Source organism: Anolis sagrei, chromosome 4 (assembly GCF_037176765.1).
Source record: "Anolis sagrei isolate rAnoSag1 chromosome 4, rAnoSag1.mat, whole genome shotgun sequence".
In the NCBI taxonomy this organism is placed as follows: domain Eukaryota; kingdom Metazoa; phylum Chordata; class Lepidosauria; order Squamata; family Dactyloidae; genus Anolis; species Anolis sagrei.
In genome coordinates, this window is record NC_090024.1 from 146,373,321 (window position 1) to 146,399,046 (window position 25,726).

Below are 25,726 nucleotides of genomic sequence, written 5' to 3' on the forward strand. Positions count from 1 at the left end.
CACTGAAGTGAGTTGATACATTTTGATAGGTTTGAACTGTACTTAATATTCTACTCCCTAGCAAATGATGTGCTGCTACATATTTATTTTTTTACAGAATTTATATTCAGCCCTTCTCACCCCAAAGGGGACTCAGAGCAGATCACAGAACACATATACAGCAAGCATTCAGTGTCATTATACACTGACAAGACAGACAACTGTACAAAGATAGAGGAATATATAGGCTTTTCCATCTTCAGCATCTTGGAGGCTGTGCTCAGTTCCGACCATGGTGGGGTGCTGTCACTCCACTTTTCCCTGCCAAAGAGCTTTGTTTGTAAGTTTCCTCCTTGACAGAATCACCGGCATATTTTCTGACATTTTCTTATGGGTGCCTTAAATACCTCCCTGCTTAAGTGGTACCAATTTATCTAGTCACATTGCTATTTTTGAAACTGCTAGGTAGGCAGAAGCTGGGCTAAAGACCAGGAGCTCACCCTGACCCAGGCTTCGAACTGTCAACCTTTCGGTTGGCAAGATTTACTGCAGCTGGCGGTACGTTTTGGAAATTATGTGTGACCCATAATGAAACAGTGATGATTCTGCAGAGCTCTGTCCATCTGAGAAATCTGTTTTAATTTGAAAAATGGCAAACAGACCTTTGTCATGCTAATTCTAGTCAATTGCTTAACAAATAGCAATTACAGTTGTATGTTATTGTTGCTATATGTTAGGTTTTATATGTATGTGAGGCATTAAATGTTGCCATAAATGTGTTGGAAACGACTTTGAATCCCCCCTGGGGTGAGAAAAGCAGTATACAAGTAAAGTAAAAAAAAATGGATTCACATCTCCATATGTTTTGGTCAACAGATCCAAAGACACTGTGATGCTTGATTAGACAGGATAAATTCACAGCACTTTCCCATATATCTATAGTTATGTGTTTCTGTCTGTGTGCATGAATAGACAGAGAAATACCTGTAAACAGCAGGCTAAAGTATCCAAATGTGAATTCTTATATAACGAAAAAGTCAAGCTGAGGAAATCCAAGGTTTGCTGAAACAGAAAAAAAAAACATCTTGCATTGATTGCAATGTAGGCCAGTTATGTCAGCTGACATTTGCAGCTCCCATTATTTCCTGCTTTAGTACATTTGCTTTGGATGACAATATTTATTTCTATTCTAATGAAGTTTGGTGGGTGAAATAGTTTAAACAAAAATCACGGAGATAAAGGGATTTTTCCCTCCAAAAGGTTTTTGAAGAAAGAGTGTTGCTTTCTGAAAATTCTGAAGTCAGAGGAGGAAGAGAGCAAGGCCAAAGTTGTGAGACTGAAATTAGGAAAAGAGTCATTTGGCATCTTTAAAAGCTAACCGATTTTTGACAGCATGTGCTTTTGTGAGTCCTTCATCAGCAACCCACAGCAGGATGTTGTTGTCTTTGCAGCAATGAACTAAGGAATTGATGTGGAAAAGTCAGATGGAAGTTTAAATGTCCGGAAGGGGCAGGGAGCCGTTTGTTGGAAATTCACACCAGATCTTTTCCTTGGATGGGGTTTACAAGAATTCTTTGTCAGTGACACAGGCGTAACAGGGGAAGGCTTTGGGAGTGAGTTAAACAGCCCCAGGTTGTGAAACAACATATTCAGAGAGAGAATAGTAGAGTTTTGTCTGGCAAGGAAATGGAGTAGGAAAGAGTGTATGTGTAATTCTCCGAGTCAGCACATTCTTTAGATTTCCTCAGAAGGGTTCAGCATAGTGGTACCAGGGACGGAAAAGGGCTGGGAATGTGCAGGCACAGGCAGAAGGAGAGCGGAGCACATCAAAAGGTCCAGAACAGATGTTTGATGTGCTTTCATTCGTTTTTGTATTCCCTGGCCCCAAATTTTGTTGCATGTTAAATATTTTCAACTTTTCAAGAAGTTTCTCTTAACATACTAGACTCACAATCCCTCCTTTCTTAGACCTGCAAGAACATTCAGGGAAAATATCAACGATATCCCGGACCTGGTTGTGTTGCTGGTGTCTCTGCTCATTGTACATGACAGGTTATAAATAAATGCCAGGTGTGTTTTCCACAAAACTGTCCCTTTGTCAGACTTCTGACAACCTGTGAGTGGCTTGTGTGCTGAAGTGGGTTTTCGTTTTTTTGGTTTTTTGTGCTTTCATGTCAGCCTCCTGTCAGGTTGGAATGAAGCCTTTAGCAGGATAGTTAGCTCCACTAGAAACCTTTCAATCAGTAATCTGATTTTAGGGTTGCTCCGTTTTACAATTCTGCCCCAGGACTGAAATCCTTAACTGTATGACACCTGCCTCTTGGGGAGGGAGAGAAAGGGCGAGAGAGAAATTTGGGAGTGAGAGCTTAATGCCAATCCACCCCACACTGATGAACTGAAAAATTGCAATAGTCTGGCAGGAAATCAATTTTTAACAGGCCCTTTATGGCCACACTAAAATAACTCTGGCTTTGATTCCCTTCCTTTCTGTTGATTAAGCAGAGAGAAGGATTTCATCAGAGTCATTATGAAATGATTATCTACAGCAGTGTTTCTCAACCTGGGGGTTGGAACCCCTGGGTGGGTTGCCAGGGGTTTTTTAGAGGGCTCGCCAAAGACCATCAGAAAACACATATTTCTGATGGTCTTAGGAAGCCCTTTGGCAGAGAAGGCTAAAGATCTATCTACCTGTCCATCCTTTCCTTTTTGGAAACACTAAAAGCCCTCCTCCTGATCTCTGGATGTAGGTGAACTACAACTCCAAAACTCAAGGTCAATGCCCACCAAACCTTTCCAGTATTTTCTGTTGATCATGGGAGTTCTGTGTGGGAAGTTTGGCCCAATTCTATCATTGGTGGAGTTCAGAATGCTCTTTGATTGTAGGTGAACTATAAATTTCATCAACTGCAATTCTCAAATGTCGAAGTCTATTTTCCCCAAAGTACACCAGTGTACACATTTAGGTATCTTGAGCATTCATACCAAGTTTGGTCCAGATCCATCATTATTTGAGTCCACAGTGGTCTCTGGGTGTAGGTGAACTACAACTCCAAAACTCAAGGTCAATGCCCACCAAACCATTCCAGTACTTTCTGTTGGTCATGGGAGTTCTGCATGCCAGGTTTGGTTCAGTTCCATCATTGGTGTTCAGAATGCTCATTGATTGTAGATGAACTATAAATTCCAGCAGCTACAACTTCCAAATGATAAAATCACACCCCCCCCCCCCCCCCACCAGTATTCAGACTTGGGCGCATCGGAAATTTGTGCCAATTTTGGTCCAATGAATGAGTATACATCCTACATATCAGATATTTACATTATGATTCATAACTGTAGCAATCTTACAGTTATGAAGTAGCAACAAAAATAATTTTATGGTTGGGGGATCCACCAGAGTTGATGGCATAGGAGCATCGCTTTAATGCTGGTGGTTTTTGCTTCTTCCAGCACACTGGCATTTGTCCGCCTGTCTTCCCAAGAGATTTGCAGGATTTTCTGGAGGCAACGCTAATGGACTCATTCCAGGAGTTGAGTGTGACGTCTGTAGACAGTCCACGTTTCACAGGCATATAGCAGGGTTGGGAGGACAATAGCTTTATAAACAAGCACCTTGGTATCCCTACGGATGTCCCTGTCCTCAAACACTCTCTGCTTCATTTGGAAAAATGCTGCACTCGCAGAGCTCAGGCGATGTTGTATTTCATTGTCAATGTTGACTTTTGTGGAGAGGTGGCTGCCAAGGTAGCGGAAATGGTCAACCTTTTCTAATGTAACACCATTAAGCTGCATTTCTGGCATTGCAAAGGGATTGGCTGGTGACTGCTGGAAGAGCACTTTGGTTTTCTTGATGTTCAGTGAGAGGCTGAGCTTCTCATATGCTTCTGCATAGGTGTTTAGACTGACTTGTAGGTCTTCTTCTGATGCCTGTACTACACCATTATGGCACGTTTACTCTACTCTAACTGACACGGCTCCATCTTTTGGACTACAGGAATTCTCTACCACAGGGCTCTGTCTGCATTTCAGGGAATGGTCCCTTACCAATTTAGAAATCCTAGCATTCCATGAATTGGAGACATGTCAGTTAGTGGTATCATACTGCAAATGCACCCCTGGAGAGAATGACAGTGTAAGTTTCTGCTTTGAGCACAAAAATATGTAAGGTTTACTCACAAGTAAGTAAGGAAGAACAAGATTGTAGCCTTATTGATAAATAAGTTGCAAAAATATATTAAGATTGCATTAAGCATGTACTCTAGGGCCCTTCTACACAGGCCCCAAACTTGCAACCCATCACAGGTTAACCTGACGTGTCCAAACAATACCTCAGGTTAACCCTGATTGATTTGTAGTAAACTGGGATTTCTCACCCCCTCCCCCCAAGGGAAATCTGGGACTGTGAGAGGGGGTGGGAACCGAAACCCAGGAGGAAGTGGGTTATTTTAATCCACTTCCTTCCGGGTTTTAGGTAAGTGTAGAAGCGTCCCTATATAATCATATATACATCTATAAATTTTAGTTGAAGAATCAATCCCCAAAAACCTGGGGCAACTTATCTGTGGGTGAGTATGAGTACTGTAACTGAACCCTTACCAAAAAAAGGAACAGTCCCCCTTTTCTGAATAGAGTGGTGAGAAGCAAGACTTTAGTCTGTTCTGAGAGAAAGAAAAAGAAGTACCTACACCCTCTCTGCTCTCTGCTATGGTGCTGTTTCTGGCCATTTTGAAAGCCTGGATGGGAAAATGGCTGGCTGACCTCTTGAGGTGACATTGCTTCTTTCCCCTCTCTGTGGAATGGGGTAAATCCAAGTTACCCCAAAACAACAAGACTTGTCCACAGATCCTATCAAAATCCATAATTTGGGCCCCAAACCTGCTTTCAGTTTATACACAAGATTGACTTGGATGTGAGTTTATACGGTATGCAAGCATCTTGCTCCTTTTCTGCCTAATAACAACCTCTGTTGAAATTTCAAAAATCAAGGTGAAATAGAAGGTCATATAAAATGAATTCCTCTGTAGGATTCCTAGGGATGGTTGAATATTTTAAGTAATCCAAACTTGTGGGAGGTTGAGGGAGTGTGGTAGACAACAGAGAGCAATATGGATTAGGTGGATTCTTAAAATTCTTCATTTGCACTGTAAAATCATTCATCTCTCAGTTTACTGGTTTGACTGGACTTTCTCATAAAGTGACACACAGCATATGAATACGAGAGGCCTCCCTTGTAATCTATGGTATGTGTGATGCCATGGAATGATGCATTTTGAAATAATTTCAGCGAGCCAGAAGAATGATACCTGCAGGGTTAAGGGAGTGGGTGGATCATCTTCTTGTTTGGATTAGGTGCTTCCCACACCCTTACGTTGGAGAACAGACACAGCACTCCCACATTCCAATGAAACTTGTACATTTCAGAAAGAAAAGTATTTGTTTCCAGATTCCACATAATTGTGATCTGCGTCGCTCCCGGCCACAGTTTTCACACTGAGCAATAGTTGGTGTACATTTTATGAGGTGTAGATCACTTGTGGCCTTCTGAGTGATGTTGTGTGGCCCTTGGTCTCAGGCCCTATCTACACTGCAATATAATGCAGATTGAACTGTATTGAGAGGATGCGGCCTCTGCTAGGGAAAAAGAAAAGTTGACTCTTGCACAATATTTAAAAGACAACTATATGGTTGGAAATTGAGCATGGAAAGGACGTTGTTTCCCACATGTCTTTGCACATGTTCTTACCCTGAATTCGTTAGATCAGGGGTCCTCAAACTAAGGCCCGGGGGCCGGATGAGGCCCTCCAAGGTCATTTACCCGGCCCTCGCTCAGGGTCAACCTAAGTCTGAAATGACTTGAAAGCACACAACAACAACAACAACAATCCTATCTCATGAGCCCAAAGCAGGTCCACACTTCCCATTGAGATACTAATAAATTTATATTTGTTAAATTGTTCTTCATTTTAATTATTGTATCGTTTCAAGTGATTTTTGCACTACAAATAAGATATGTGGTATGCATAGGAATTCATTCATGTTTTTTAAAAATTATAATCCGGCCCTCCAACAGTTTGAAAGACTGTGACCTGGCCCTCTGTTTAAAAAGTTTGTGGACCCCTGTGTTAGATAATGTTTAGGGACCAAATGGTCACTGACAATAGACAGAAATCTTGAAAGAACCTGATCCAGAATGGTCCTTGTATATATGGTTAAAGTTTTAGCTTAAGACAGGGAGGTCCACTTTTTAATCTCAAATTAGCTCATTGGAGACCTTGGATGAGTCATTGGTTTGGATCCAAACATAGTCACTCTTACAGTAATCTCACTGAAATCAGTGGAGAACGCTAGTCATGAGTACTATTTAGGGAGAAATTTTGTATGATAGATATATAGGGCCCCATTGTGTCTAGTCGATCTGTTGTGTAGTTTGACAGAGGACCTCATCACATTGAGGCTACAAATGTGGTTGATAGTGGGGGGGGGGATCACCATGGATTAGGGTGAATCTGGTATGGGGGACCCGGTGCCTTGTGCCCCACATCACCTACATTGTCCCACGAGGAGAAGTGGTACCTCCTGGCTTTCCCCTGTTCTTCTCTCTGCAACACGAGAAGCATCCCATGCTGCTGGCACTACCTCTTGGGACAGTTCAACTTCACTTTAGGCACAGAGCCCCGCCAGATGTAGATCGACATCATTTGATAGGATCCGGTGGGCTCTGTGCCTTAATTGAAGTCAAGCTGTCCCTAGGATGGGCAATTTTATCCATGTGATGAAGTCTCAAGTCTTACAAGAGTGTGAAAAAGTTATTTTTAGACCAGAATTTCCCCAACTGTTCCATCCATGGCCGTGCACTTTGGGAAAATATGGTTTGGAAACCTTGAGTAATCTAATTCTTGGATCTTGACTTGCTTAGTTAGATTCTAATCATGTCTCATCAATTCTCACTCCTCTCCCTTTACAGCTCCCCACTCTTTTAGATGGTAATACACAAGGTGTGGATCTACACTCATGGGGGCGAATACTTTCCGATTTGTCTCAAGCAGTGCAAAAGGTAAGAATTTACCAGTGAGTGAAGATAATGCAGTGATATAAAACCCTAGATTTCATGTTCAGTGGAACTTCATGGTTTTCTTTCTTTTTTAAAAAAATCCAAGTTACCCCAAAACCACAAGGTGATCCTTCTTCACTTTTTACTATATAGAGATACTAGGGGTCCCCTGCCATTCATTCGTGTGGCCCAGTCTGGTGATCTGGAAAATAAAGTAATGAGAAAGTGTTGGTTTCTAATATATGTAGTGTATTTATGCTTGTGGGTAAACAGTATTTCTTGCTGTTTCTTTGCCAGTGTTGATGTGGAGATTGTCTGGTTTGCCTACTCTGGAACATGCAACATATCATTGTCCTTCTTCAGGGGTCCCTTTCAAATCTTTGATACTGCATCTGTCATGTGTGTGTGTGTGTGTGTGTGTGAATGGCTGGATGGCTTTGATTATGTTTTCTTGCCCTGGTGAAGGGAGTTGGATTGGATGGCCTTAAGGCAGCATTTCTCAACCTGGGAAGTCAAGACCCCGGGGGGGGGGGGGGTACCAGGGAGGTGTCAGAAGGGTCACCAAAGACCACCAGAAAACACAGTATTTTCTGCTGGTCATGAGGGTTCTGTGTGGGAAGTTTGCCCCAATTCTGTTGTTGGTGGGGTTCAGAATCCTCCTTGATTGTAGGTGAACTATAAATCCCAGTACCTACAATTTCCAAACGTCAAGGTCTATTTCCCCCAAACTCCATCTGTGTTTATATTTGGGCATATTGAGTATTCATGCCGAGTTTGGTCCAGATCCATCATTGTTTGAGTCCACAGTGCTCTCGGGATATAGGTGAACTACAACTCTAAAACCCAAGGTCAATACCCATCAAATCCTTCTAGTGTTTTCTGTTGGTCAGAGGAGTCCTGCGTGCCAAATTTGGTTCAATTCCATCGTTGGTGGAGTTCAGAATGCTCTTTGATTATAAGTGAACTAAAAACCCCAGTAACTACAACTCCCAAATGACAAAATCATATTTTTTGAGTTATGGTCACTCCTTGTATAGTGAGATGTTTTGTTGCCAAATTTGGTGTGATTTCATTCATCGGTTCTTTTGTTTTTAAGGTACTCATTATGCACAGCTCATTTATATATATATAGCTAGAGCTGTTTCTATAAAGTAAAAGGGCAAAATTAACTCCAAAGGTTATTTCACTTAACAACTGCAATCAACTAGGAATTGGCCATAAATGGGCATTTTTACAGAGAGAATTCAACCTGCAACTGTATGGTCATTTCATAATTTCACCCACTAAGATTTTTTAAATGATTGCTCAAGCTGCAGAAAGGTGGTACTAGGACAATCCATATTCATGTGTACCTCTGTTTTTTCAGTGATCCTGCATCAGATTGCATTAGAATCCATCTGCAGTCATCATAGATTAGTGTTCTCACTGAAGACAATTTGCACCTAAACATGGAATAGAATAAGCTAATATGTGTAGATCCAGTTTCAGCTGCCAAGTGTGTAAATCAATATGAAATCAGATGGTTTCTTTTTTCTTTTTTTTTCAATTGTGGGACCTATGAACTAGTAAAGGTTGTGTGCATGAAATCTCTATCCTTCAGCAGAAGGGAATGGATGGGTGGGAGCTCAAGAGGAAGAATCTCAGGCACTTGTCTCATTTGGTCTAGTGACAGGTCAATTTCTGTGCACAGTTGTCTTTAACTTTTAGTGCAACAATTCATTTAGGTGTTTTGTTTCACTACAGCTGGTGCGCAGGCCCAGTGTTCAAGACCTTTTAACAACTCTGCAACCACTCCTACAAGATGGAGAGTCAACATCCCCACGACGGTTGATGGGTACATTATCTGATCTTCTCTGTGGTTACCCAGAGGGTGGAGGATCTAGAATACTCTCTCTCAATTGGTATGAAGATAATAATTACAAGGCTTTCCTCGGTGTAGATGGTACCAAGAAGGAATCAATTTATTTTTACGACAACACAACCAGTAAGTATTGACTTTGTATTTAGACCTGTGGGCTCTGGTGAAGATTGACAAAGCTATTATTTACCCTAGCTGTCATTTCAGGCACTTGGCCTGAACAATTAGTATTTCATGTGTACTCAAAATGTAAAGCAGCTGAAATCATGAAGGCAAGGATCTGGCAGATGTATATGTTTACACAGTTGCTTTCCTTGAAAATTGGTCTGTTGGATTATCTGGAATAGGGTTTAGTCTCTGATGTTGATAAGCAACAGATGGTTTAGAGATCTACCTGAAAAGTAGCTAATACCAAATGTATAACCTTTAGAAGGAACAACAATCTAAAATTAATTAGTAAAATAATTTTTAAAATGCTTTTCTTTTCGAAGTCCAGTCTTGCCATAGTCAAAGGCTTTCATGGCTGGAATCACTGGGTTGTGAGTTTTCCGGGCTGTATGGCCATGTTCCAGAAGCATTCTCTCCTGACGTTTCACCCATATCTATGGCAGGCATCCTCAGAGGTTGTAAGGTCTGTTGGAAACTAGGCAAGTGGGGTTTATATATCTGTGGAAAGTCCAGAGTGGCAGAAAGAACTCTTATCTGTTAGAGACAGGTGTGAATGTTTTAAAATCTTAACAGTAAATAAAGAACAACACTAAAAAATCAGATTTCCAGACAAGAAACAATCAGGGCCAGCTAATCACCTCCCAACAAAGGATTCCCCCAGGCAGTAAGAAGCCAGGCCATTAAAATCCAATCAGTGGCCAATTGAAACATCAGGAGAGAATGCTTCTGGAACATGATTATACAACCTGGAAAATTCACAACAACCCAGTATTAGAAATATCATCCATGTTTTGAATGCTGTCTGTGTTTTCATAATGAATCTTTGGTCGTTTTGAATGGAACTTGTTCTATTTCTTAGAATCTTTGTTCTCAAAATGTTATTTTTTGTATTATTTTTCCACATAGGTTTGATACAGTTAAGTCAAATGCATCAAAACTAGCTCTTGTTCACATTAAAAACTCAGCTGCCCCTGCTTATGGGTTTGATATTTTTCATTGTTGTTTTTTTTTCCCTACCAAATTGGCTGGAATCCTCCCACCCCATCTTCATCTTGCAGCATAAAGAATTAGAACTATACCAAGTAGTACAACTTTCCCTTCAATATAAACAGTGTACTTTAGTGTTATGTCCATCAGAACAGTTATCAGACCTACTGTCCTCTCTTTGCTCAAGTCACACACACACTATGAATGGCTCCTCCTCAGTATAATTAATAGTAAAGTTGAGCAAAGAGTCACTTATTTCCATTAACCAAAATGTCTTGGGTGAATTTTATTACCTACATTTTGCCACTTTCTCTGCTGTGAGATCTCAGGTATAGACCCTCTTCTCCTCGGAGATCTAACTGGCATCAAAGTTACTGTCATTCTTATACCAAATGAAAGCAGTTTTCAGAAAAACTTTGGGAACCTAATTGTTTCACACTGCCTTTGTATCTGCAGAGTTACATTATTTTAAATTATTAACTTGCTTGAATTTTTTAAGTTGTTAAGTTGCTTTGTACGTTTTTGGAATTGGAAAAATCAATATTTACATTAAGTTCCTTCGCGTTTTTATTAGATGCCTCCTTGAGATAACTAAAAAGAAAGTTGAATATCTATATATTTAAATAGATAAACAAGCACATATTCCTGTTTCATACTTTCCTATAGGAACCGTTCACTTTGACTGATCTTTATTCATCTGATGATCTGCTGCTTTTATAAAACAAGCCCAGTAAATCCTACCATTCTTTTCTCTAAACTTCAGTCAATGAGTAAAAGACACATTGGTCTTTTAACTAATAGCAATTGCACACACGTAGCACCTACCTACTATGATTGAGAAGCATTGACACCCATAGGGGATAAAAAAACTTTAGAGATAGGAAAGCACTCTAGGGCAGTGGTTCTCAACCTGTAGGTTCTCAGGTGTTTTGGCCTGCAACTTACCAGCTGTTGGGATTTCTGGGTGTTGAAGGCCAAAACACCCGGGGACTTATAGGTTGAGAACCACTGCACTAGGGTTACAAGGCTAAAACTAAACTAGAACAGGAAGAGGTCTAAGTGAAAGAACACAACAGAAATAGAGAGTGTCCAGAGGAGGGTGACTAAAATGATCAGGGGTCTGGAGAACAAGCCTTATGAGGAGCGGCTTAAGGAGCTGGGCATATTTAGCCTGAAGAAGAGAAGGCTGAGAGGATTGCCATGTATAAATATGTGTGAGGAAGTCACAGGGAGGAGGGAGCAATCTTGTTTTCTGCTGCCCTGGAAACTAGGACGCGGAACAATGGCTTCAAACTACAAGAAAGGAGATTCCATCTGAACATTAGGAAGAACTTCCTGATGGTGAGAGCCGTTCAGCAGTGGAACTCTCTGCCCCGGAGTGTGGTGGAGGCTCCTTCTTTGGAAGCTTTTAAATGAAGGCTGGATGGCCATCTGTTGGGGGTGCTTTGAATGCTTCTTGGCAGGGGGTTGGACTGGATGGTCCATGAGGTTTCTTCCAACTCTATGATTCTATGAGAGAAGAGCTGCTGTGACCTCTAAGAACATGAATAAGAATATAAGACATGTGAAGATTTTAGGTTACTAAAACAAACATCTGTCATCTCACTGCTTCTCTGTCACATTCAACTCTGTCAACACTGAGTGTTGCTGCATTTCCAACAATAACTGTAGCTGCCTACGTGCAACACAAATCTGTTTGCTGAGCTTTTTCAGTTCTTGGAAACTGGCATACTACAATTTCTGAACAAACATGATATCCTGGATTAAATATTGGAAGGCACTGGAAGACCAGTATTTGAATCCCCATTCAGTCATTGAAGTCCAATGGGTGACCTTGGGCAAGTCACGCTCTTTCAGCTTCAGAAGAAAACCAAGGAAAACCCCCCTCCACAAATTGTCTCAACAAAACCACATTGTATGTTTTTGCCATAAGTCAGAAATGACTTGAAGGCCAAGAACAACCAATATGGAAAGGATATTTCCAGAGGATAGTCTGTATTGGGTTGCCATGGGCAAAGAAACTGAGTAGTTGTTGTATATGATGCATGACTTCCTGTCCTTCCTCCAATAGCACCCTTTTGTAACACACTGATCCAGACCATGGAATCAAACACTTTGACCAAAATAGCCTGGAGGGCTGTGAAACCCCTGCTGATGGGGAAAATTCTGTTTGCTCCTGATTCACCTGCTGTGCGGAAGATTTTGAAGAATGTAAGAAAGGCTCTTTCTTTCTCTTTCTGTTATACCTGTAAGATGTATTTTAAGTAGTTTACAAGAGAGACCCTTGCAACCAAGCTATTGCTACCAAGCAGATCTGGCTTTATGTTTCGTTAGCAACGCAAGATAGCAGGATATTTGGCAGCAAATTTCCTATATTATAGTAGCAATGATAAAGGTTTCCCCTGGTATTAAGTCTGTTGTGTCTGACCCTGGGGGGTGGTGCTCATCTCCATCTCTAAGAGCTGGCAGTGTCCGTAGACACCTCCAAGATAATGTGGCTGGCATGACTGCATGGAGCGCCATTACCTTCCCACCAAGGCGGTACCTATTGGTCTACTCACATTTGCATGTTTTCAAACTGCTAGGTTGACAGAAGCTGGGCCTAACAGTGGGAGCTCACCTCACTCCCTGGATTCAAACCACCAACCTTTCGGTCAGCAAGTTCAGCAGCTCAGTGGTTTAACCTGCTGTGACAGGAAAGGGGATAAGTCTGTTTTAGGATTCTCTGAGGAAGGTGGCAATGTTTACTGGGTTGGTCTTGTGATTTTGCTTCTGGACTTGGTGTAGTAATGACATTTACTGCTGTGCCTAAGGCCAGAAGTATGTCATGCGTTTGACATATTATCTAGAGATCATTTCATCTTGAAATTTATTTATTTATTTACTGTATTATTTGTATTTATTTACTGTACTGAAATAGCTTGGCTTTGGTTGTTATGAAAAAGGGAACAGGAGATAATACTACAAAATCCAGTGTTTGGAAATGGTTTAGTTTTAAAGTAATTAATAACAGCTATAATAATAAAAAGCCACCTCCAAAAGTTACTATTATAATTACATTTTCAAAGTACAGTTTGGCTGTCAATGTTATAAAAGGTTCTACAGGATTCCTTCATGTCTCTTCATGCTGAAACAGAATAACACAGCAGTGCCTGAGAAGATGGAAGAGCACTTTGTTCCATCAAAGTTGCCAAAATTGTTGAGCTCATATCTATGATTGGCAACTGTACCTAAAAACATAATTCCATTTCAGATGCATATACTGATATTGGCATATTTTATTCCCCTGTAACAAGGTTAAGTAAGTTTCTTGAATTCTGACCTTCTGCAAAGCAGTTTCCTGTGATTTCACCATAGGTACATTGTGTGGCCCTCCAGATATTGTTGAAACGTAGCCAGAAGAGTCTATGATGATAGGTGATGTGGTGACAATCCAATAAGATTTGGAGGCATGCAGTTTGATGTATATATGCTGCATTTTCCCCAACCCTGGGATGTAAGGTGCCTTACAGAAATTAAAAGAGATAAGAAATAAAACCTCACAATATTAAAAAAGAGAAAAGTGTTGCCCACTGATGATCTGCAATCAGTTGAGCATTTTATATGGCAGTAGTAATGGTTGAGCATCTCTTATCCAGAATTCCGAAATGCAAAGTTTTCCAAAATCCAAAATCATCCACATGTGTTGCTGAGAGTACATCTCTGCTTTAAGATAGTTCAGTGTACCAAAACTTTGTTTCATGCCCATATTTATTAATAATACTATTTTAAACATCTGAATATAACAGGTCTTTATGAAATGTCAATAAATTTTTGTTTAGGCATGCTCCCTTCTCAAGTTGCTCCATTATGCCAATATTCCAAAATCTGGGGAAAAAATCCAAAATACAGAACGCTTCTGGTACAATGTATTTAGAATAAGGGATAATCAATCTATATTTGCTGTCTACAGTATAGTAAACTAAGTGAAATGTTTTGTTTTGTTTGCACTGTGTGAATTAGTTCACACAAACACTCTCTATCCACCTGCCATTGGCCCGGTCCATGCCTGATATATATTTATTATATATAATATAATATATAAACATTTCTTGGGGCTCCATGAGGAAATTTTGCTTCAAAAAGGGCTATTTGGCTGAAAAAGTTTGAAGAACTCTAGTCTAGATAGAGTATCTCCCACTGATCTTCTGTAGTTTTGCTTTGTAGCAATAAAAATTTCAGTGCTCAGCATACACATGCACTCTTTCCCCTCCTTTTTTCCCTTTTCTTTTTGCAACTTCTTAACACTTCAGGCCAATTCTACCTTTGAGGAACTTGAACGCCTCCAACTCTTTGCTAAATCTTGGGAAGAAGTGGGGCCTCAGGCGTGGTACTTCTTTCAGGACAGTGTGCAAATGAACATGATCCGGGTATGTATTTACTTAAATACAATTTTAATTGTATTTATTATATTTTAACCTAAATCCAGCAGTACTATCTAATTGTTTTTTTTTTAATGTTTGTATTCACTTTGTTTTAACTTGTGAACAAATTGTGTGGTTGTTAGCAGTCTTGGGTTCCCACAGGGAGGAAGGCAAGATATAAATAAAATAAAATAAATAATAAAAATAAATATTGTAAGGAAACTAAAGAATGCTGATTTACTGTGGGAGGTTAAACAGTGGGCCACTGGAGTTTGGTTCTAGAATCCCACAGTTATTCTTTCAATAAACTCTGAAAGGTAATCTTTATGAATTCATTTTATTATAGCAAAATGAAGATTTGGGAGAACATATCTAAGAGCTAACCTTGAATTCCTCTCTTGGGAGTCTTCAAGATTAAGATTTCCCAGAAGGACTGATGTATTATGAGAACACATTGACATACATAATAAGTAAAATTAAACCTAATGTTTCCCCCATAGGACACTTTGCAAAACCCTACGGTAAAAGGTTTCTTAAATGAGCAACTGAGCTCTGAAGATTTTACTGCAGAAGATGTGATCAATTTTCTCTCCAATGGGCCGGCAGAGGAAAGAAACAAGGGCACAGTGAACTTGAATTGGAGGAGTATTTTCAATGTCACCAATCAAGTTTTGCATACAGTTCATCAGTACCTTGGGGTAAGATTAATATTGTAATGTTCACTGTGAAGAGGGATACATTTCTCATTAAATGCTGTCCACATAGTTGTGCCAGAGTGAAACAGACCCAGCAGCAAGTGTGAGGCTTTGCTCTAGAAAGAATGATACAGACCACATTTGGTTGGAATGAAGAAGACAACAAATTATCTTGGTCAAGAGCATGGGCTTGGATCCAGGCATCAGTTTCTCTGCCTGCCAACGAATAGCAAGCCATAGTTTGCAAGTTGGTGCTCTTAATCAATTGGGAAACACATTTGTCAACAAGATGTCCTTTAGATGTTTTGAATTGCAGCTCTCATTTTCCTTGTCAGCAGATTACAGCAGATTTCCAAACATCCAAAAACAAAAGAGTTTCCAAAGGTGTGGGAGGTTGGGTTAGATTATATATATATATATAGGACTATCTGTCATGTTCCCGACCTGTGGTCCGTGGACCACCCTATCTCCCCAAAGGGACTCAAGGCGATTTACAGACAAAAGAACAAAGTGGCAAACATTCATTACCGAAATAAACAAACATCAAACAACAATAAATCAATTGGAGCCGCGGTGGCCTGATAGAAGGTGATGGCGATGGCCTCCTGGGGCCGCTTGTGCTGCAGCAGCCTCAAAGAGGGCGATGGCAAGGCCCTCCTGGGCCTATTGGTGCTATGGTGGCTTTAAGGAAGACAAAGGCAATGGAGGAGGGTTTTCGGTGGGAAGATTCACTGTCTGTTTGCAAAAAGGAAGAGAAGGACAGGCAGAGAGATCTTTAGCCTTCTCTGCCAAAGGGGTTCCTAAGACCATCAGAAATATATGTTTTCTGATGGTATTTGGCAACCCCTCTGAAACCCCTTCGAGACCCCCCCTCAGGGGTGCGACCCCCAAGTTGAGAAACGCTGTTCCAGCCGTATTACCTTTTTTTGTTTTTAAAACAAATGGCCATCAATGCTCTTGCAACTAATTATTACATATAGTTTGACTCTTAAATTCTTTCTGAGTTTCTTATGTGCACCATCATCACCACCATAATAATAATAGGAATAATAATAGGAATAATAATAGGAATAATAATAGGAATAATAATAATAATAATAATTTTGTTCTTGATCATCACGTCATTATAACAATATAAAAAATGATAGTACTACTAATAATACAGTACGAAATTTGTATTCAATATTTTAAAGTACATGTAATTAATGTCATATAACTTTAATGTTTTCATCTCAAATCAAGGCATCTTTTGCAATATCATCAATTCAGTTTTAAACAGGAACTTTTATGCAGAAGTAATTGTGTGTGTGTTTTTTCTTCACTCTGTGCGAAGTGGCAAACATTTGTTTAGATGACAAAGCTATACAAAGGAGACATTACCTTTCAGAGGAGACTGCCTGTTAAATAACTACATGTCTGTAAACACTTTGATGTACAGTAATTGTTGGTTGTTGGCTTGCAACAGATCATTGAGGAGATAGGATCAAACAAGTTAGCTCTGTGGCCTTACATGAAACGCGGTAATTAAATACATTTCTTCCCAGTCAATTTAGGAACTGAATACTGTCTGCTCACTTGCCACGATGAAAACCTGATAACAGCTCCCTAATTTGGAAGTGAGGAAGCAACAGAAAGATACAAATATGTGATTACATTTTTTCCATAATCCTGGCCATACCATTAATGCAGTCTCCATCTGCTTTCTCTGTGGTAGTACAGTTTGGTTCAATGCCATTATATCAGTATGGACAGTTCTAGCATAAGGTCTGTTAGAGAATACTAATATAGTTCAGTTATTAAGACTTCATACAGCCAGACCTTATCTCTTTCGGGAACTCACTGTGTGTGGATTATTTAAGTTATTTTTCCTTTGTTTAAGACAGCGGTTCCCAACCTTTCGTTCTCCAAGTGTTTTGGATTTCAGCTCCCATGATTCCTAATATCTGGTAAACTGGCTGGGATTTCTGGGTGTTGAAGTCCAAAAGACCCAGAGGACAAAAGGTTGGTTTAAGAATTTGACACACTTGTAATAATATTAGTCCAGAAATCCTTGCACAGTTACTGGAATTACTGACTTCATCAGCACTCAGAAAATGCACTGTATGGTAGAGCTTAGAGTCCTGTTTGCTTACTGTGGTTCAGGTTTGATTCCGTCATATGTGTGAATTTCACATTCTGGAAACATTTCCCAATCCTATCCTAACCTCAAGTACTTCTCTTTTTTGGGTGTGCATGCTAGGCCCTGTTTTTTTGAACCTCTGCATTTCTCAAGGAAGAGGTTGTTTATGTTGGAGCCAACAGAATTGTGTACGCATTTCCTGTAGAGAATGTATCACTGGTGCGTGCTATTGTTGTCTCTGCTCTGTGTATCAGGCCAAACAGTGCATCTTAATCCTATTGTCAGTCCCAACTAGGGCAGAGTAATAATAATAATAATAATAATAATTATTATTATTATAATAATAATAATAATACTTTATTTATACTCCGCCACCATCTCCCCAAGGAGGTTGAACCGTAGTTACCAAGCCCGTTTTGTTTTGGGGATGTTTTGGTGCAATCAGCAAATTCCTTTTTCAGGACTGAGGATATTGCCTCCCTGGAAAATAACAATTCTGCTACTAATTATCCTTAAATCCTACAATTTCTAGCACTGCAGTAATTTGAAGCTTCTGTAGAAATATAGAGAAAGCTTATGTACTGAGAGAAACAGAGCAGGCAGTTACCAAGGGAATATGAGCACGGCATATATATCAAAATACTAGATGTGAGTGATTTTCAGTGTCTTCCTCTGCAATGCCAGACATTTGGGGAATGACAGAAACATTTAGAATTATGATTTGAGGTGGGCAATTCTCTGATTGTATCCCCCACTCAACACAATATGAGCTGATGTTCCTCCTCACACCTCAGATATAGGATAGTAGCTGGAGTGTTTGGGCCCATCTACACTGACCATTCGATGCAGTTTGAAGCTAGCTATGGCCAGGCAACAACCCCCCACAACAGCGCTTGAAAGAAAGCACTAAATACATATCAATGCTCTGATGATTGTATAATCACTATACAGGCCTCAAACCAGTTATGGGATTTCCTATGAAATAGTTGGCACGGCAAAACCATTTTCTTCAATACTGATTTGAAACTGCATTAAATTGTCAATGTAGATGGAGCCTCAGGCTCTTTAGTTGTGGGATGGGTTAAGTAAGGGAAATGAGGTAGAAGTATTTAAAATTATGCATGGTGCAGAGAAAATAGGCAGAAGTACATTTCTTCTATATATTTTTTCAAACCCTAGTTTGCATTGCAAACCCTGCCCATCATGGCTGGGCAACATTGCTTCTCACTACAGCTGGTGATAGATGACAAAACCATATCGATACAAAGCATGATGAGAAAGGTCCCACTCAGATACCATTTCTCGCTTTTCCTGTAGAATAAGCAGTAAAGTGAAGGTAAACTTGTGCCTGAGTCATATTAATGCGAGAAGTCTCCATGCCATGTTAATGTAATGTTTTTTATTCACACATTACTGTCTGTAGTGCTTAATGCTCGACAAATTTGAAGGCCAAGCTGATGAAAGTGAGGTAGCTGATCAGGCTCTCTGTCTTCTGGAGGAAAATAAATTCTGGGCTGCTATCATCTTCCCTGATCTGGACCCTACAGCCAGCCAGTTGCCGCCTCATGTGAAATACAAGATTCGGATGGATATAGATGCAGTGGAAAAAACAAATAAGATCAAAGACAGGTGACTGTAGTCTTCCATCTTCTGAGGTTTTCAAACATATAGTAGAGTCTCGCTTATCCAACAGAAATGGGCTGGCAGAACGTTGCATAAGCAAAAATGTTGGATAATAAGGAGGGATTAAAGAAAAGCCTACTAAACGTCAAATTATGTTATAATTTTACAAATTAAGCATGAAAACATCATGTTTTACAACAAATCGACAGAAAAAGCAGTTCAATACATGGTAACGTTATGTAGTAATTATTGTATTTACAAATTTAGCACCAAAACATCGCAATGTATTGAAAACATTGACTACAGCAAAGCGCTGTTTGTTTTGCTAGGCAGCAATGTGCAGCGGGCCTCTCCATGCGTCAAGCATCTGCTGGGAGAGGTGAGACACAGCCGGTGCAGGCCGGACACTGTGCCCAACAGGAAAAGACTGCGGCGGCTGCGTCTTGCCGCTGCCAGTGGGTGCCCGGCACGCTGAGAGGCCTGCTGCACATTGCCGCATAGAGAAACAGCTGTGGATCTGGGCGGGAGGCAGACTATGTTGGATAATACAGAATTTTGGATGAGCGAAGGTTGGATAAGCGAGACTCTACTTTAGTTCATGTTTTCATTGCGGTATGAAACTGGCTTGGAGTGACTGGGGTCATTGTATAAACCAGACTTTTTGGTAGCTCTGGCAGAATTACCCAAATGGTGCCCCAGTTATCAAAATAGTGTAATGGGTTAAATGCCTGAGCTCTCTTTCACATGAAACAATTGCAGGCATTCCTCAGTTAACAAAGCCTTTGTAAAAAGATTTTTTTTTACAAATCTTTTACGTCTCCTCAGACCCCTTTCTTCCTTGTCTTCTACTTAGCTAGACATTTTTTGGCAGCATTGTCATTAGGAAGACGATGAAGGCAGCCTGGAGAAACACGGAGTTGTGATGCAGAAGCATGTCTGTAGTAAACAGTGCTGGAAGTAATACTTATAATCTCCCCGCTGTCCAGAATCGGGATCCAGATCTGGTTTGTGGCTCTGTGCTCTGGCTACCAGGGTATTCTAGGACATTTTTTCTGACCGTCAAATGACAGGATAGTTCGCTATCACCATTATGGGGCTGGCACTACTGTCTCCTTGTATCTGCTGCCTATGGGAGTTGCCTCAGTCTCCCAAATGAGAACACTGACCCTGCTATATGGTACTTGGGAAAATATTACTTGGGAGAAATGATTACTCTATTTTACATTAGTTTCTCTCCTAGGAACACATACAAATAACGCTTCAGCTTTGTAGGCTCACTATGTGCTTTGTTTTTGCAGGTACTGGGATCCTGGTCCAAGGGCTGACCCAGTGGATGACTTGCGCTACATCTGGGGAGGATTTGCCTATCTGCAAGACATGATTGAGCATGGGATTATCAAAACCCAGACAGGGGTGGAAGTGCCTCCGGGGATCTACCTGCAGCAAATGCCCTATCCGTGCTTTGTAGATGACGTGTGAGTAACAGCGGCTCCAGGGATCTGCTCCTGATAACAAATGGGAGAAGGATGGCATAGTGACAGTGTGTTTTATGGGAGGCTTAGCTAATTTTGCTTTTGATCTTGCTGAATAGCTAGAGAAAGCCTAAAATGAAGATATTAGAGTAACTCACTCCACTCTACCCCCCAAAGAGACAAAGTCATGCAATCCTATTTAAGCCAGAGGTAAAAAAGAGAAAACAAAATGCCATAGTATTTCAGTACTTAAGAAACAGAACAGCAAGAAGACTTTAGGTCTGATTCAACTTCCACTGAAAAACAAGCTCCTGTTGATTCATTCAGAACTTACAGGGGGCTTCTCCTGTGAAGAGAGGGTACTGATTAAAACACAAGGCTATATACATACTTCCTACTTCCTCTTGCATAAAAAAGAGATTCATGTTCTCTTTAGAAACAGTACTATGCTCCAAAATGGTCACTCATTAAATCTGGATAATACTTGTTTTCACTGAGTAGCCTGGCAGAATATAATTTTTTTTGTCTCATACATGGTGTGGGTGCCTGAACCTTGGAAATCCCATGAAAATCAGGGAGTTTAAGGATCATGCTTCTAGTGGTGTTTTGCCATTTTTGGCTAACAAGTTTAAAGTAGTCTTGCCTCCCAACCTAATGCTACAACTCCTCACAGGCCCCATCTGCACTGACACATAATCCAGTTTCCAAATACAGATTAGCTGCATTGAACTAGATTATATGGCAGTGTAGACTCATATAATCCAGTTCAATGTGGTTCAGTCTGCAAAGTGGGGGCCCCAGTGGTGTAATGGGTTAAACCCTTGTGCTGGCAGGACTGCTGACCGAAAGGCCAGTGGTTCGAATCCAGCGAGCAGGGTGAGCTCCTGCCTGTCAGTTCCAGCTTCTCATGTGGGGACATGAGAGAAGCCTCCAATAGGATGGTAAAACATCGGGGTTTCTCCTGGGCAACGTCCTAGTAGACGGCCAATTCTCTCACACCAGAAGCAACGTGCAGTTTCTCAAGTCGCTCCTGAAAGAAATCCAGGAGTCTACACTGGCTATTATAATGCAGTTCAAACTGGATTATATGACAGTGTAGATGGCACCATAGATGTGAGGGTAGCTGAGTGTTCAAACTCCTGCCAGGCCAATGAAGCTCAGTTGTGCCCAACTTCTTCTGCATAGGGGTTTGAAAGGAAAACTGTTTTTCATCCTGAACTTCTTGGATTACAGATTAAGTAAATAACAGATATAGTGGGACCTGTTTGTAGTACTGATTAGGATGTGTGTGTGTGTGTGTGTGTGTGTGTGTACAGAAGCATGCAAGAAAACATAAGGGTACAGTGGATTAGACTCTAAAAGAAGCCAATAATATCAGGTCCTGCGGCATCTTAGTTTAACTTCACTTTATGTACAACTGTCCTGAGATTATAAGTGGAACAAACAGTTTCAAGTTACAGAAGCAGGGACGTGGCAGGCCAGGGATCTAACTCTGGCTGGAGGTTTCGCATTCCATTGATTTATCATCAATCATCATTAACCCTGGATAACTTCTTTACAATACAGGGAAGATATTTTAATTCTTACTTTAGCTGGTTTCACTCCATTTTGATAGTCCACATTCTTCTGTAAAAAAGGGAGCTAAATCTAGAGCATAAAACTCACCATACTAGAAAAAAATCCCATTTATAGTATCACTCATAACCCCATTGTCAAAGTTATTTGGTTCTGCCTCTTCTTCTTAATTATACTGTGGTGGAAGAATAGCTAAAGCTGCAATGCTTCTGTGTTTATCTTGAAAGCTGTCACTTCTGAAGACAGAGAGGCCTCTAGTGGTTGGTCTCAGTAGGGTGATAAAAAATAATAAACACCACATATTTATTGTTTAGAGCTGTGCTGTTTTCAAAATATGCAGGTGTTAAAATGAATAACATAATAATACTTCTGTGAGCATAAATTCACCATCTGGTAATGGCCATTAGATACACAGCATATTTCGCATATAAAGAGAAACCCCCATCTAGAAAAATACTTACTTGCCTTATAAATTAAATTTTGAGTGGACATTTTAAAGTTAGCAGTAATTAGGCTATCGAGTACAGTATCATGGCTTTGAGTGTTGAGCTGAAATTTTAGACAACCAAGATTCAAATCCCTGCTCAGCCACAGAAAGTTGAAGTCTCTCAGCCTTAAAGGATGGCAATGGGCAAACCCCTCTGAATAAGCTTTGCCAAGAAAACCCCATGATAGATTTTCTTTAGGGTTACCCTGAGTCAGAAACAAGATAATTAAGCTGTCCTTTGTGTTGCAAAACTATGTTGAAAAATAGAAATGCATTGTGACTTAATGCTGCGAATTAATAACTTAATGCCATGAAAATGAGATTTGGCAGTGCTTTATTATATGCAGCACATAGGACTTTATCACACACACACACTGGTGCTGTTTCAACAGCAAGTGTGGCGAAATGGCAGACACACAGGGTGATGGAGTGGCGACACTTTCCCCATCACATGGGGGAAGCGGGAGCCCCCGGTGGCGCAGTAGGTAAAACCCCTGTGCCGGCAGGACTGAAGACCGACAGGTTGCAGGTTCAAATCTGGGGAGAGGTGGATGAGCTCCCTCTATCAGCTCCAGCTTCTCATGCAGGGACATGAGAGAAGCCTCCCACAAGGATGATTAAAAAAAACAAAACATCAAATCATCTGGCCGTCCCCTGGGCAACGTCCTTGCAGACAGCCAATTCTCTCACACCAGAAGCGACTTGCAGTTTCTCAAGTCACTCCTGACACGACAAAAAAAAAATTAAAATGGGGGAAGCGTTGCCCAACCGAGGCAGAAGTGTGCTACCTTCATTGGAGCCAGCACAACACGGGAGCCTTCCCATGTTGATGAGGAACAACAACAACAACAACAATAATAACAATAACTTTATTTTTATACCCTGCCTCCATCTCCCCAAAGGGACTTGGGTCATCTTACATGGGGCCAAGCCCAACAGAACAGTTAAAACATAACATATTAAAATGCATAACAGAATTATAACAAAAAACAATATAACAAAATAATACAACAACATTAAACAGTATATAAAGTGAACATCAGATCAACAACCAATAGCAAAGTTCAATGCCTAGTCGTGGTTGGGCAGACTGGTGGTCCAACATCAGAGGATAGAGCTAAGGAGTAAAGTGCAAATATCATACAGCAACGATGAGAATAAGAACGATTTACCATTAAGGATTTGAATATAAGGATATGAGTTACATCAGTAATTTATGTTCTGCATTTAAGTCTATCCACCCCAAGTGTTCCTTGTCTCACATGTCCTCCCTGCTTCCCATCTATGGGTCACTATACTTCCATTCTGTTTGGGGGTGGGGCCTCTGCCTGAAGTTGAGGGATATTGTGTGATGGACTGCAGGTCCATCTGTCCCTCAATGGCCTGGCAAGTGTCCTAGGGAGCTTAAATTGGTAAGTGTGATGAGCTCCATAGTCCCAGAGTACATTCCACATGTGCAACATTTTGTGATCTCTATACCTCTACTTGTACATGTATTTCCTTTATTAAATGTTCCCATTTGGGGATGAAACCTAAGGCCTTGTTGCAAGCATGTAGCCGGGGGGGGGGGGGGTTGAGGGGCTTTAGCCCCATCCCCCAAAATTCTCAGGGTGGTCTGCGAGAAGCCCTTACTGGTACATTATTTAAACTGTTACGTTTATTCATATCATGATCTGATCACCATGTTCAATATATCCCATATGCATGGGGGTATTGGGATAACAATATAAAAGGTTTGCAAGGGTAGATCCTCAGCCTCCCCCCGAATCAAACTCAGCCCCCCCCCTCCCCGAATCAAAATCCTGGCTACGGGCCTGCCTTGTTGTTTCATGCCATGCAAAGACATTTTGCTTCCTGGAAAAAAAAAGGGGAAAGAGCACATAGAAATCAACCAGCCTAGCAGTTGACTCCAATTTGAATATGGGTGATGGAACAGCATCATCCATTAGAACTAAGCATAGTAGGTAAATTTAGGGACCAGACAGATTGTCATATAACATATGGCTTTATATCTAACAACTCACAATACTTTCACCCAAAATATCTGCTGTCTAAAGTAAGTACCTCGCTTTGATAGCCTGCGCAGGAGAAGAGTGCTACTTTGACTTGCTAACTATATTCCACCTCCTTCTCCCCTCTTCAAAAAAACTCTTTTCCTATATTTGGATAGTAGTGATCTCACTTAGCACCTAAGGTGAGAAATCCTCTCGCTCTGAGCTTCTTTTACTCCTTCCTTTTATCTCTGGCTAATCCTATCCTAACTATGATCTATCTTTGGATCCAAATGTGGCGCCTCCCTCCTCCACCCCCAAAGTCCTTAGGACAGACAAAACAGACGGAGATAATCCCATAAACACATGATGTGGCCATGCGGGCTTATTTTTGTCCTTCCTTAATTGCTACTCTCCATGTGCTTACTCGATTATCTCAGCATGGAGGGATAGTAAGGGAAAGAGGGCCGACTCAGCTTCTGGATGGCATCTTTGGGAAAGGTGTGTCCCTGATCACAGGACTCCTGCGATAAGAACCACCGAATAAGATTGCTACCTCGGAATGACATGGAAAGAGTATCCATTACTGTCTGTAAAACCCTTTGAACAGAGACGTAACTTTTAGCTGAAATGGGGAAACAGTGAGGGGAGCAGCAGCTGCTCTATCGAGGCAATGCTCTCTCTTTTTTGCTTGTTTTCTTCTGCGTGCAATAAACCCTTAGTGTTAAACTACTAGGTTAAAAACTTGACATAAGTCTGGTGGCCACGCTTAACTTCTCCAAGACTCCTCAGGTAAGCACTGCACTCCTTGGGGCAAGCACTAGTCCAGGGAGGAGAAGAGGGAGGGAGAGTGAGAAGAAACTTTTCATCTTCCTTTTGACACAGTAGAAGTAACCATCTCACCATCCCCAGCACCATCACACTGCAACTGGCAATTCCAAGGAAACCTTCACCATCTCAACTGCAGTTGACAATGTTAACAAAATCCAATTGCAGGCCCATTTGTAGATTACGAAGTTCTGTATGGGGAATAACAACAACAATTCTTTATTGATTAGTCAATTTTGACCATATCAAAACATGCAAAACATACAAAACATACACACTTGCCCATACATACAGTAAAACCATATATGAATACAAGGCATCCCGGCCTACTGGTCTGTCAACCCACTCCTAAATGATTGTGCAACTACAATATTAAAAGATTAAAAATTGATTCGTTCCTTAAAGTAGGGTTTGGGCAGGGGCGTGAGTAGGTAAAACTAGTGGCATGTCCATATTAAGTTTTTAAGTTTGAATTTTGTTGATGGCAGCA

The 25,726-nt window shown here is 40.8% G+C and overlaps 1 protein-coding gene across 2 annotated transcripts in view; it reads left to right on the top strand.

Annotated features, from left to right (window-relative positions):
• Window positions 1-25,726, top strand: part of ABCA4 (ATP binding cassette subfamily A member 4) — a 129,617-nt gene that overhangs the window by 34,081 nt on the left and 69,810 nt on the right. For both annotated transcript variants that reach the window (XM_060773968.2, XM_060773969.2), the window contains exons 8-14: window positions 6,944-7,033; window positions 8,774-9,014; window positions 12,115-12,254; window positions 14,336-14,452; window positions 14,947-15,144; window positions 18,684-18,889; window positions 20,182-20,358. In XM_060773968.2, the coding sequence (XP_060629951.2) occupies window positions 6,944-7,033; window positions 8,774-9,014; window positions 12,115-12,254; window positions 14,336-14,452; window positions 14,947-15,144; window positions 18,684-18,889; window positions 20,182-20,358 (1,169 nt within the window). The remainder of the gene's footprint in view (window positions 1-6,943; window positions 7,034-8,773; window positions 9,015-12,114; window positions 12,255-14,335; window positions 14,453-14,946; window positions 15,145-18,683; window positions 18,890-20,181; window positions 20,359-25,726) is intronic.